At 36.1% G+C, this 12,288-nt stretch overlaps 3 protein-coding genes across 5 annotated transcripts; 1 reads left to right on the top strand and 2 right to left on the bottom strand.

Annotated features, from left to right (window-relative positions):
• Positions 1-1,453: 1,453 nt before the first annotated feature.
• On the bottom strand, positions 1,454-3,385 carry LOC104749512 (trihelix transcription factor ASR3). Of its 2 annotated transcripts, none has more exons than XM_010471154.3 (3): positions 2,590-3,385; positions 2,442-2,477; positions 1,454-2,027 (listed from the first exon to the last, which is right to left on the bottom strand). In XM_010471154.3, exons 1-3 carry the CDS (start codon positions 3,185-3,187, stop codon positions 1,729-1,731), a joined length of 933 nt encoding a protein of 310 aa, XP_010469456.1. In that variant the 5' UTR covers positions 3,188-3,385; the 3' UTR covers positions 1,454-1,728. The 2 variants fall into 2 exon arrangements, with proteins under 2 accessions (XP_010469456.1, XP_087347573.1); XM_087491447.1 differs by having other exon boundaries at positions 1,454-2,023.
• Positions 3,386-5,890: 2,505 nt separating this feature from the next.
• LOC104749511 (mitotic spindle checkpoint protein BUBR1-like) lies at positions 5,891-8,258 on the bottom strand. Of its 2 annotated transcripts, none has more exons than XM_010471153.3 (11): positions 7,954-8,258; positions 7,794-7,853; positions 7,556-7,700; positions 7,311-7,468; positions 7,137-7,221; positions 6,980-7,049; positions 6,838-6,898; positions 6,565-6,739; positions 6,404-6,486; positions 6,243-6,329; positions 5,891-6,149 (listed from the first exon to the last, which is right to left on the bottom strand). In XM_010471153.3, exons 1-11 carry the CDS (start codon positions 8,151-8,153, stop codon positions 6,086-6,088), a joined length of 1,188 nt encoding a protein of 395 aa, XP_010469455.1. In that variant the 5' UTR covers positions 8,154-8,258; the 3' UTR covers positions 5,891-6,085. The 2 variants fall into 2 exon arrangements, with proteins under 2 accessions (XP_010469455.1, XP_019093508.1); XM_019237963.2 differs by having other exon boundaries at positions 6,980-7,052; positions 7,954-8,218.
• A 1,328-nt stretch (positions 8,259-9,586) lies between these two features.
• Positions 9,587-12,180, top strand: LOC104749510 (galactan beta-1,4-galactosyltransferase GALS1). The gene is made up of 2 exons (XM_087491445.1): positions 9,587-11,409; positions 11,660-12,180. Exons 1-2 carry the CDS (start codon positions 10,238-10,240, stop codon positions 12,012-12,014), a joined length of 1,527 nt encoding a protein of 508 aa, XP_087347571.1. The 5' UTR covers positions 9,587-10,237; the 3' UTR covers positions 12,015-12,180.
• The last annotated feature ends 108 nt before the right edge of the window (positions 12,181-12,288 follow it).

Genomic DNA, 12,288 nt, shown 5'->3' with positions numbered 1-12,288 from the left:
GTAAAAGGTTCCTCGTTCGAGACCCTGAGAAATCCTTCGGACAGCTACGAACGAGCCTTCTCTATCATCCATCTCACAATTTCGTTTTGCCTGGTTTTTTTTGTAGTGACCGAAGATGTGGAAGATGAAAGTCAACTACAGAGAAAGGAGAACTTGAAGATCAAGCAGACAAGCATATTCAGAGAGTACTCTTTTCAAGAAATCACCTATAAGACTTGGCTTTAGAACTTCCTAAAGAAAGAAAATTGTCTTATACTAATGTTAAGACAATCTTAACATCATCTAGAAATTGTCTAACTGGAATTGATTAGTATGCTTATTGTTCCAAATAGCTGATGGGTACAACTTGTGGCTTTGTAAGCTTCTCAAGAGTCTATATCCACACATGAACGAACTTATATTGGTTGTAACTGTTTATTTTTTGTAGCTTACCTATGCTATGTTAATGCATTAGTAATGATTTTTATCTTTTGCTTAAAATAGATTACAATTTAGTTTCTTAATTATGGGCATGCTATGTTTTGCTTATTGTTTTCTTTAATTATTCCTATATTTCTTGCTTTGATATGGTGTATCAGATTCGAAAAAAAAACAAATTCTTATATGGCAGGAGTCATGAATATATAGAGGAAGATGTTTAATTAGTTCTTCTAATTATAGTTTGTAAGTGATTATAACCATTCTCATTTGATAACAAACAAGAAAAATGAAAATTCTCTCTTAAGTTTACATTGTTGTGTTGTTCATTCTCTGCAAACTTTTTTTTTCTATGAATCTATCTGCTCAACTATACTCAAGATTGCAAGTTCATTCTCACTATGGCGAACGTTAAAGATTTTGTCTTTGAGTGGTGTTGTTTCTAAATATTTATTTTATGTATTTAGGGCCGGTATCAATGTTGTTAAATGTAATCTTACTATAGAATAAAAAGAAACTGGTCATTTTGTGTTTGATTCTTAAGAGGTAGAATAGATTATGAGACTTGGGAATTGGCCAAATTTACTATAGTTTTTTTCGTACAGTACTAGAGAATAAGAAGATTAAATCATGTGTGGTGGCTACTCCAAATTTTCAGTCACATGATATGATATTGATCACCATGGTTTGTGCTTTCATTTTTTACTACTCAATATACGATATAATATTGACAGTAAAAATGTAATTGTTCATATCGCCAAAAGATAACCCGGGCAGTCTAGTTAATTATAATTTTTCTTAGTTATTTTCTCGACAAAAGCATCTGAAAATTATATATAGCAGAAGATGGGAAAGGTTAAAAGAGAACAACAAAAATTATGATACAGTACAATCAACTCTGAAGTCCGAACCCTGAAGCTGTTTGACAGAACAAAAAAAAATGTGTAATAAGAATTGTTTTATCATAGCAAAATTATTTAACATGTTTTAGGGTCTACAGAATTTTACAAAAAACAAAATAAGATAAAAGCAGAAATTGTCCGCAAAGTTCATGTTTTATGTTTGAATGGAACAATAAATCATCAAACCCATCAAGATGTCCGAATCAGTCCAAAGGGCAAAACAAATACAACTAATGTCCTAAAAAACCGTATAAATCTCAATGTTTATATAAGATGTGTATAGCCTCTCTTGTGGTGGCATCAATATTCAATCACCACCAATGGTGGTAAATGGAAGAAAAAAAGAAGAAGAAGAAGAATGAGAAGTAATGTAGAAGCGCAATATACGACTAACTTTTACTATATATATCTACAACTTATCTGCGATTTTCGTAACAGCATCTGCGAGCTTGTTGAGAACAGCGACTAAGCTATCACCGTGATCTTTTCTTTGCTCTCTGTCTAGTTTCAAGTTTAAATTCTGAACCTCAAGCTGTGCCGCCAACAACTGCCCGTTTCTTTCAAGTATCTTTATCAACTGATTCTGCATCTTCTTTGTTTCTCCTTCTTCTTTTTCACCAGTAGATGTTCGTTTACGCTTTCTCTCTTCTTGTGATGTCGATCCACCTTCCACATTTGCTCCTTCTGGATGCTTCTCTTTCACTCTACCTTCAAATTCAAAAATCAACTCTTAGGTGATAAACAAGATAAAGAAAAACGAAAAGATCCCACACCAAAAACTATATTTTTAAACTAGCAATTAGTGATGCATTTGGTATTACGAAACCATCTCACTTAGATGACAACATATCCCACATAACTACTTAGAGCTCTAAGACTAGATCAAAGCAAAAATGGAGATGTAACACACACACGCACACAAATAAAAATGTATAAAATCCTCCAAACCAAACCATAACTTTCTTTGCAAACCACTAAGACCCTACACTTATTGACACATTTTCCGTAAAGTCTTTGTACCAAGTCCAAGCTTATATTAAATGAGAGGATCGGCCGGTCCATGTTACTGGTTCGAATCCAAGCAGGAACGATCTAATGAGAATAACAAAACAAAAAACAAACCTTGATCTGCTTCACAAGCTTCTTGCTTCTCCTTGTCTACAACATCATCATACAAACAATTTGAACTTTCAATAAGCATTGGACTCATGCATGGTGATGATCTGATGACCCTAAAACAAAAAAGACTAAAACTTTGATCTGAGTTTACCAGAAACTGATTTGGGTACCGGAGTCGAATTCAACTTATTCAGCCGATCAAAATCAGGCAACAACCCCTCCTCCGAAGCCGACGCCGGAGCCAACCCAAGAGCAAGAGTCGGAACCGCCGTAGAAGGAATGACACCACCATCAACAATATCATAAACCTCCTTATCGAAAAAACCAGGAAGCTTCTTCTCTCTACGAACATCGTTCCTCATAACCCAATAAGACTCCGTCTCTTCTTTAACCTGAGACTCCCATTCTTTAATCTTCTTATAATCTCCCGCCAGATTGCTCCATCTTTTCCGGCACTGAACCGGCCCACGGTTAACCCCGTGGCGTCTGCAGTAAGAAGACACGGAAGCCCATTTAGGCTCCAGTTGACCCGACCCGAGAGCCATACCCGCCGCTCTCCCCCGCCGGACTCTGTTCTCCGCCACTCTCTTCCCCTGAATCAGCACGAGAATCTCTTGCCTCGTCCAACGAGGAAGCCTCGCCGTTTTAACGCCGTCATCTCCACCGTCATTAGACGGCGCACTACTGTTCTCTCCACCACCGCCGTCAACGGCGCTCACTCCTAATCCTAACTGTTGTTCCAGAGCCATGCAAACGGAATATTCCCTTCCCCTTTTTTTTTGTTTTCTCCGTTTTGAAACGGGTTTAGACTTAACGGCGTTATATCGAAAACATACCGTTACGGCCTTAGCGCCGGAGATTGAGAGAGAGAGAGAGAGAGAGCAAAATGAAAGAGAGGAAGAAATGATTTTATTTCATTAGATAATGACTTTTTGTGGATACTAATCATTTTATTTTTTTGGAATTTGTTAACTTAAAAACTGTAGATAAATTGACCCTTAAAATCGTCTTATTTAATTTCGTCCCTTAACACAGTCTTAGGGTCCATGTAGAAGTAAGTTGAATTTTTAAGGGCATAATAAAATCAAAGTAGACCGTAATCTTTAATTCCTTGAAGTCCAATTAGGGGTTACTTGCTATTGATATGGCTGTGTTGTTTGATTTTTATTTTATTTGACACATCACTATCATCACTTCATTTTCTAAGGCTTAGATTCACTCTTAAAACAAAAAAGCTACATATATTTTTATGTTAGATAATGCACATATTTATAATTTGATTTCAAAAGTTCATATTGATAGGTTGTGTTAGGGCTGGGCAAAATAACCGATAACCAAATAACCGACCGAAACCGAACCGAAAAAAACCAAACCGAACCGAACCGAAATTCTTCAAATACCCGAATGGTTAGTAAAAATCTATATCCAAACTAACTGAAACCGAACCGAACCGAACCGACAATTAAATGGTTAACCGAAATATCCGAAAACCTAGAAGATATCAAATATTATATACTTAATATTATGCAAAACTATAAAATAAACTTGAAATATAAATTATTTCTAGATTCAAAACAATTAAATATTTTAAATAATCAATATATGTAAATGTTATTATTTTGAATTTACAAAGTTAAATACTATTTTGTAAAATTGAATCCATATTTTTCCCTTTTTTGTATTTTTGTTATTGTATATTTGGTTAATTTTGGTTATATTCGGTTAGTTTTGGTTATATTTGGTTTATTTGGTTAATGTTAATATAATTTATGTTAGTTATGGTTATTTATTTAAATAACCAAACCGAAACCGAACCGAAAGAAACCGAACCGAACCGAACCGAAATTTCAAAAATATCCAAATGGTTACTATATTACTATATCCAAAATAACCGAAACCGAATACAACCGAACCGAAACCGAATGGTTAACCGAATGCCCAGGCCTAGGTTGTGTGTAGATAATTTGTGGAGGGGGGGGGGCGTAGATTATGGCATTAAACGCGCCCTTTGGGAGTTTCTATTGGTTTATTTTGTGTCCAACTACTACCATAAATTGCTTTTACTCCATAATCCTTTATATGGCGTTTTGGTCAATTCTTCCTCCCTTTTTTTTGGGGGTTTTCTACATTTTTGTCAGCTTATGATATTGACAATTTAAGTATCTGGTTTAACCATTTTGGTTCTCTTTGGTTTTGGGGAATTCACGTGCCTGTAGAAATTTGCAAGAGAGATATCACTAGAGAAGTATAACGTTTGTGTGATTATAAGAACGTGAGAGAAACACTCTAGAGCTCTAAAACTATAGAGCAATGTTTGAATTTTGAAGTAAAAGAAATACATCAAAGCAAAAATGGAGATGAAACATCCACAAGAGTAAACATGTATAAATCCTCCAAAACATGTTGAAACCATTACGTTCTTTGATGAAAAGTAAAACTAGAGCCCACAAAATAAAAAAGTGAAGAGACTTGAACTTTTTGAAGTATGTTTTTAAGTACTATTAACCACAGCTTAAAATTTATCTTACGCATAAAGTGAATGTTTATTTATTTTTTGTTGATAAAAAACTTGACTAAGTCAGATAGATTAATGAAAAGTATTGCACTATAGGGAACCCTTAAAACCCCTAAAGGGTAGAGATAATGAAATGAAATGAAATGATGCCCCTACCACTAAAACAATAAAATTCCCAAGGTATTTTTTTTGTTTCATAATCCTTTGTTTACCACTCAAAGTCTATCTCTAAAAAACGCATCATTCGTTTTTTAATCATTAATTTAAATGTCTATTAATGCTTAATTATGTTTATGCCCCCTCCCATCCGCTTAAAGCCACTTTTAATTTTTATTTTCTCTGGAACGAGTGCCCAATAAAATTATTTTTTGTAGTTTGTAGTTTGTACCCATACGCATCCATTACAGTGAAACTCTTTTGTAAAACATAGGTACGCTAGTTGCCTAGATAGACAATTAGACAGACACCAACAAATTTATTGGCAAAAAGTCACATGCCATATTAACCAATGAGCTTGCCCACATTTAGGTTATTATCTTAATGCTAGCTTAATTTAAAACAATTCGGATAGGTATAAACATAAAGTAGTCATTTAGGAGAGTTTAGAGGAAACTGATACTGTATAAAGTTTTTTTTTTTTGTTAACTAATAACTTTAGGAGAAAAGTTACTTTTTTCAGGATGACATGATTGTAATTATAGATGTGTTTATGTGAAGTATGCAGTAGACTCTAATAGCAAATTCGTAATTTGCAACAAACTTGTTCAGTCTCGTTATATATATATATATATATCTAGTTCTATGAATTCTTATTTCAAATTAGTCAAATACGTACCAATATTCTCAAGGTGAACCTAGGTCTACATGTTTGCATATTCAATTGGAACTCGAAAATTCGTTTGGAACAATATGTGTGACCTTCCCAAATATCCAACGGTTACCAAACCAGTAAACAAGCTGAATTGGAATTTTGAACAATAGTTTTTCCAAACATGCAAGGCTTATCATGGTACATAAATCTCAGTACATCACAGAATACAAATAGGCAGATACAAGGGAGCTTTATAGGCAAAAGCTCAAATCTCAAACCAGAAGATCGTGTGGAGATGAATGTCCAATATCATCATCATCATCATCGTAGGAAGCTGTTGGGTGGGAAATGTCTTAAAGGGTTCTGTCGAAGCAGCTCTGTTTCTCTGCAGTTTTTTGAAGGAAACTTTGTCAGATACTATAAGTCTTGAAATAATAATATATGTTTGATGAATCTTGAGAAGGTTTTTTTTGCTTACTTTTTTATCTCACGGCCATCATTAAGGGGCAGAGCGTTTGATGATGATGAGATAGTTTCATCACTCTTCTTCTTGTCTCCTCCTTCTCTGCATTTCATAATCAAGTTAATGATGGAAACATGTCTTGTTCCAAAGAAACATTCAAAAATTGTCAAACTTACTCTGTGCATTCTTCTTCATCGACAAAAACCTCAAAGGTTGAAGCAGAGACTGCTGCAGTTCTCACTATGGGTTTCTGAGGTACCTGTGAGGTTATATAAACGCAGTAAGTGATCCATTTAAAGAGATAGATAGTTTAAATTAGGATGGTAGAGGGCAAAACCTTGAATGATGCCCATTTTCTAGGTAAAGAATTGTTTTCTTTGTTCCTCTCAGCTCGGCCTCCAAGCATGAGCCAACTACCAAACTCTGGCTTTGACTTGTCTGATTCTGGTTGATTCCCTGATGTAGTGTCTGAAACTGCATCTGTGTAGATAGGAAAAGGTGACTTGGATGATCTGCAAAAGACAAAGGGTTTACCATACTGAGTTGAGTAGAACAAATGCGGATAATGAAGAACAACGGAAAGAAATACAAAATCAATCAAACTGCTTACTGATTCGGTTTTAGTTTTTTGGCTTGTGTGTTAGAACTTCCTAACACCTGCCTCCTTGCATCTGCAGAAGAAACATTCTCATGTAAGGGAGCTTATTCAAAACATTACAGTGATTTTACAAAGTAAAGTTAATGTGACTCACTATTATCTCCCCTGGACAATAAAGTGCCAAAGCTTCTTGACGGTAAGTCATTGTTATTCTCCTTTGGTTCCTGCTGGTAAGTAGAACATTAATAATGATGTAGAAAACCTTAGGACATGCATAGTAGAATTACTACAAACAAACAAAAACTTCTTACTTCTTCAGCTGTGTTGGACCTTCTCATCGTTCTCACCATAAATTTCTTGTACGCATCATTCAACTTTTCCACAGGCTTTGCATTTCTGCAACAAGTTTCCACTTTTCAATTAGACCAATAACTTGGAGCAGAGAAACATGAAATCGTGATTTACAATTCGTAAACAAAGATTACCTAGAGATTCCGAGATTAAAGATCTCATTAGCAGTTTTCACCTTATTCTTAAACTCCATGTGCAAAGCATTAGCTATGTAGTAGACAGCATGTGTCTTTCCAATTTCATTAACCTCCAAAAACTTGTATATAACTTCTGCATCAGCACAATGCTCCGCCTACAAAACAACAACAATGAGTACTCTCTCTAAATATAAACGCATATCTTGAAAAGGGGTTAAACAAAAAAAAGAAGAGAACATTACATATTCCAACCAAACTTTGAGATAACGGAGATCATCCTTGTAACGTTCCGAGTGCCAAAACTTACGAACACATTGCTCATATATCACTAACAGTCCAGAGCATTCTCCTCCTGGTGGAAAAGCCTCTTGTACCCATTTTATACACCTTTCCAAAGAACCCAAACTCTCAGGTTTACAAATTGGTACATCATAAAGATTAATTCAAGAAACCAAAAAAAGTTGAGATTTTTCAACTTACTCGATCCAAGGAAACAAAGGGTCATCACCGTCGTACTCATCAATGGCTTCAATCAACTTCCTAATTTCCAACGAAACAGCCACAAAGATTAAAACAAGAATCGAGCGATTGAACTAAAAACCCAAAGAGCAAGCAAAAGATGTGAAATTGAAAGAAGTACCTGCGTTTCTCGGCGAGATCTTTCTTCAATTGATGGTCGGATTGAGATTTAAGAGCGTGGTTGAGGATACCAACATTGCGTCCTCTCTTCAATGGTCGTACGTTCTCCTTGAAAAGCTCCCATTCGTATCCAGTCTCCTGCTTCGAATTGAGAAACTCTGCTTCTGGATCTGAGATCTGAACCCTAGTTTCGGCGGCCATGGTTGCTTCTTCGCTCGACTTGGGAGGGGAGGATTTTGAAAATTCAAGGGGAATATAGCCGTTAGTAACTTAGTATTACTCAATTAGAGAGCTTCATTGATATACGCACAGTCGGAGCGTGTAGACGCTTTTTGTTGGGCCTAGCTTCAATGGGCCAGGATTTTTTAAATATATAGCGGAGCCTTTTTCCCACTTTTTTCCTAAACACATTACAAGTGGGCTGCCCAGTCCATCGTTGAATACCAAACCGAACCGGAATTTATTAAACCGAATCTTGAATTATTTCAAACGGTAAATTGATTTTATACAAGCGCCCAAACCGAACCTAAGATCATCTCTATCTATGAGATTACTCTTTGGGTTTCCCAACCAAAAAAGTATTAGTATTTCAATAAATTTTAGTTACTACAATAAAATTGAATACATGAGAAACAAGTGTTTTTGCTCCAATTTTTTTTTTTTTTTTAAATAAACCGTACAACTGAAATTAACTCAAAATCAAGACATTCCAAAACAAAACCAACACTATATCGAAATAAAATGTTCAATCTGTTTCACAAAGAGTGTCATTTACACACATTTCACATAAATTAAAAAATATTAAAATATACATATATACCCCTATTTAATAAGTAACTAATGAGTTAATTTAGCTGTAGATTAAGGATAAAACTAAGAAATCTAATTTAAAAATATATTAAAAATGTAAAATGATGCACTGAAATATTTAATGACACTTTTTGTGAAACAAAAATAAAAATTTGAAATGACACTCTTTGTAAATTAGAAGGAGTATTTGACAAGAATTTTGTTTGACACTTGTAAAGAGTAAAATAAATGACCAAATGCACTTTTTAAGCTTATTGGCTAAACAAATCATATATATAAAAATAAGGTTTCATTGTCTTCTTATGGGTCAATTTAGCATTTAAGTTTTGTAAAATATAAGGAATATTTGACAAAAATTTGGTTTGACACTGGTAAAGAGTAAAATAAATGACCAGATGCACTTTTTAAGCTTATTGGCTAAACAAATAACACAATATTCGTGAGTAAAATACAATATGTTTAGTATCTTAATTGCTTCTAAATTAGATATTTTTGGATAAAAGCATTTAACTACCAAAGCCAAAAATAAAGAGAAGATGAAGGGCTTTTACCTTCTCTTTAAATTACGAGCATAATTTTACTTTTTGACTTTGGAAGCTAAATCAGTTCCTCTACAAAGATTCTCTCTGTCTGTCGGTTGCACAAGGGATGATCACATACATTGCGTTACACGCTTAAGGCTTAACTCGACCAAACAAACAAAACGTACTCGATGATTAGAAAGTCTTTTTTTCTTTGATTGGAATTGATTGTAACAACTCCCACCGACAATATTTCTCTCTTCATATATATATACTCAATCTCACAATCTTTAAAAACAGTTCATAGAAGAACATCATGTCTTAAATAGAAATACTTTTATACTCTAAGCACTATCCCACCCCCACATTCCATACTTCAAATTTTGACTGTTCGCTACCTTTTTTCCTGTTTTTCGCTTTAATAAATAGGAATAGACTATATACTACAAAGGAAGTTCCAAACTCTTTAACTTTCTTCTTTCTTGGGAATTCACAAACTCTTTAACGAGTCATCTTTACGTTGATTCGCCCAAAACTAATTGGATTTTGTATTGTAACCAAAAAAGAAAAAAGGAAAAAAAAAAATGATCAAAGTTAAGCACCGTTACGCCAAGTTGGCACGGGTGTTGGGTCCATTAGCTGTCAATTGAGAAGGAGCCAGCAAACGATCCAACCAATAATAATACTAACAAAAGAAGTCTAGTGTCGTTTTCGTAATTCAAAAGAGATCGAAGCCTAGTCTCTTTATACCAAACAACCTCCACCATGTTTATGTGAGATAGCCACGAGTCCTTCTTCTTATTTTACACGCCGTGTCGGCAAAGCCTTCCTTCCTCCTCGTCACTTCTCTCTGACGCTTGTCGTCACACTTTTTTTTAAAAACCAAAGATTAATTAAACCGAACCGAAGAAACGGTGCGTTTTAGCCTCACCGGCACCGGAAAAAAAAACAAACATGAGGAAGGAGGTGTTGCCGCCGGTTCTCTCAACCACCACCACAGTCTGCTTCGAGAAGAAGCCATTAATTGCTACATTGTTAGCTCTCTCTCTCGTCATGATTATCTGGAACCTTCCTCCTTACTACCACAACCTCATCTCCACCGCTCGTCCCTGCTCCGCCGTCATCACCACAACCACCACCACCAACGTACTCTCCTCATCCAACTTCACTACCTCTCTCTCCACCACACCGGCGACCACGACTAATTTCACCACCTCCCTCTCAACCACAACAACAACTACAGCTGCTTCTCAGAAGTACGATTCAAAGCCCTCAGATCCGAACAAACGAGTTTTCCAACCCTTCGGTAACGCGGCGGCGCTTTTCGTACTTATGGGAGCTTACCGCGGCGGTCCGACGACGTTTTCCGTCATCGGACTCGCATCGAAGCCGATCCACGTCTTCGGGAAACCATGGTACAAGTGTGAGTGGGTATCCAACAACGGAACCTCGATTCGAGCTAAAGCACAGAAGATTCTACCGGATTGGGGATACGGACGAGTCTACACCGTCGTCGTCGTCAATTGCACTTTCAATTCAAACCCTAACTCCGATAACACCGGAGGTAAACTCATTCTCAACGCTTACTACAACGAATCCCCCAAACTCTTCGAACGATTCACTACCTTAGAGGAATCAGCCGGAATCTACGACGAATCTAAATACTCGCCGCCGTATCAGTACGATTACCTCTACTGTGGCTCGTCGTTGTACGGTAACGTGAGCGCTTACCGTATGAGAGAGTGGATGGCTTACCACGCTTGGTTCTTTGGTGATAGATCGCATTTTGTTTTCCACGATGCTGGTGGAGTGTCTCCAGAAGTAAGGAAGGTTCTTGAGCCGTGGATCCGAGCTGGGAGGGTTACGGTTCAGGACATTAGGGATCAGTCTCAGTATGATGGTTACTACTATAATCAGTTCCTTATTGTTAATGATTGCTTGCATCGGTATCGATACGCTGCGAATTGGACCTTCTTCTTTGATGTTGATGAGTATATCTATTTGCCGCATGGGAATACACTTGAATCTGTGCTTGACGAGTTCTCGGTTAATACTCAGTTTACGATTGAGCAGAATCCAATGTCTAGTGTTCTTTGCTTAAACGACTCCTCTCAAGATTACCCCAGGTACTACTAATCTCAGCCTAAAAAAAAACACTTATAATGTAATTTGGAATCGACAAGATTAGTGGTAGCACTTTGGAATGTTGTTAGATGGCTTATGAGCATTGTTTTGTCTTTAGGATAGATGATACTATTAGCATCGAATCTGGTAATTAGCTTTCACTTAGATTTGATTCTTGCATATGTTTCTGGATATAAAAGGTCATGTAAAGGAACACACTTGTTTCTTACTTTTGTTTGGGGTTTTGTTCAGGCAATGGGGATTTGAGAAGTTGCTGTTTAAGGATTCAAGAAGGAATATTCGGCGTGACAGGAAATATGCGATCCAAGCGAAGAACGCGTTTGCCACAGGAGTTCACATGTCTGAAAACATAGTAGGCAAAACGTTACACAAGACAGAGACAAAGATCCGGTATTACCATTACCACAACACCATAACTGTGCATGAGGAGCTTTGCAGAGAAATGTTACCCAATTCAGCAAAGAAGAAAGTGACATTGTATAATAAGCTTCCGTATGTGTACGACGACAACATGAAGAAGCTAGTGAAGACGATTAAAGAGTTTGAGCAGAAAAAACTTGGGACGGATGTGAAGAATTTCTCATGACCATGACACCAACGACATAACTTAATCTCTCTAATAAAAGCATTTTGTCTATAAAAGTATAGTTTTGTTTCTCTGTTTACTTGTATCCATTTTTCCTTCTGTTTTGTCCTCTTTTTACTACTCCATTTCATTAATGACTTTTTAATCAATAGAACTATTTTTTGAATTAGTTGTGTATTGAACCTATAAAAATCATAGCCACTCAGGACCTTTGACATACGAAACATCGTTGGACGAAAACTCTTTTGTCACAAGACAATAATTGATTTAGCTA

Source organism: Camelina sativa, chromosome 16, assembly GCF_030686135.1.
Source record: "Camelina sativa cultivar CO46 ecotype springtype chromosome 16, ASM3068613v1".
Taxonomy (NCBI): Eukaryota; Viridiplantae; Streptophyta; class Magnoliopsida; order Brassicales; family Brassicaceae; genus Camelina; species Camelina sativa.
The sequence above is the reverse complement of the archived record's forward strand: the minus strand, read 5'-3'. Positions and strand labels throughout refer to the sequence as shown.

Bases quoted from the DNA above. Each gene is read 5' to 3' on its own strand.
- LOC104749510 (XM_087491445.1), top strand. From the start codon at position 10,238: ATGAGGAAGGAGGTGTTGCCGCCGGTTCTCTCAACCACCACCACAGTC. The intron at 11,410-11,659 runs GTACTACTAATC...GGTTTTGTTCAG, and splicing joins TCCTCTCAAGATTACCCCAG to GCAATGGGGATTTGAGAAGT.
- LOC104749512 (XM_010471154.3), bottom strand. From the start codon at position 3,187: ATGGCTCTGGAACAACAGTTAGGATTAGGAGTGAGCGCCGTTGACGGC. The intron at 2,478-2,589 runs GTAAACTCAGAT...ATGATGTTGTAG, and splicing joins GGTACCCAAATCAGTTTCTG to ACAAGGAGAAGCAAGAAGCT. The intron at 2,028-2,441 runs GTTTGTTTTTTG...TTGAATTTGAAG, and splicing joins AGCTTGTGAAGCAGATCAAG to GTAGAGTGAAAGAGAAGCAT.
- LOC104749511 (XM_019237963.2), bottom strand. From the start codon at position 8,153: ATGGCCGCCGAAACTAGGGTTCAGATCTCAGATCCAGAAGCAGAGTTT. The intron at 7,469-7,555 runs GTAATGTTCTCT...GTTGTTTTGTAG, and splicing joins TCAAAGTTTGGTTGGAATAT to GCGGAGCATTGTGCTGATGC. The intron at 6,899-6,979 runs GTGAGTCACATT...TTTCTTCTGCAG, and splicing joins ATTGTCCAGGGGAGATAATA to ATGCAAGGAGGCAGGTGTTA.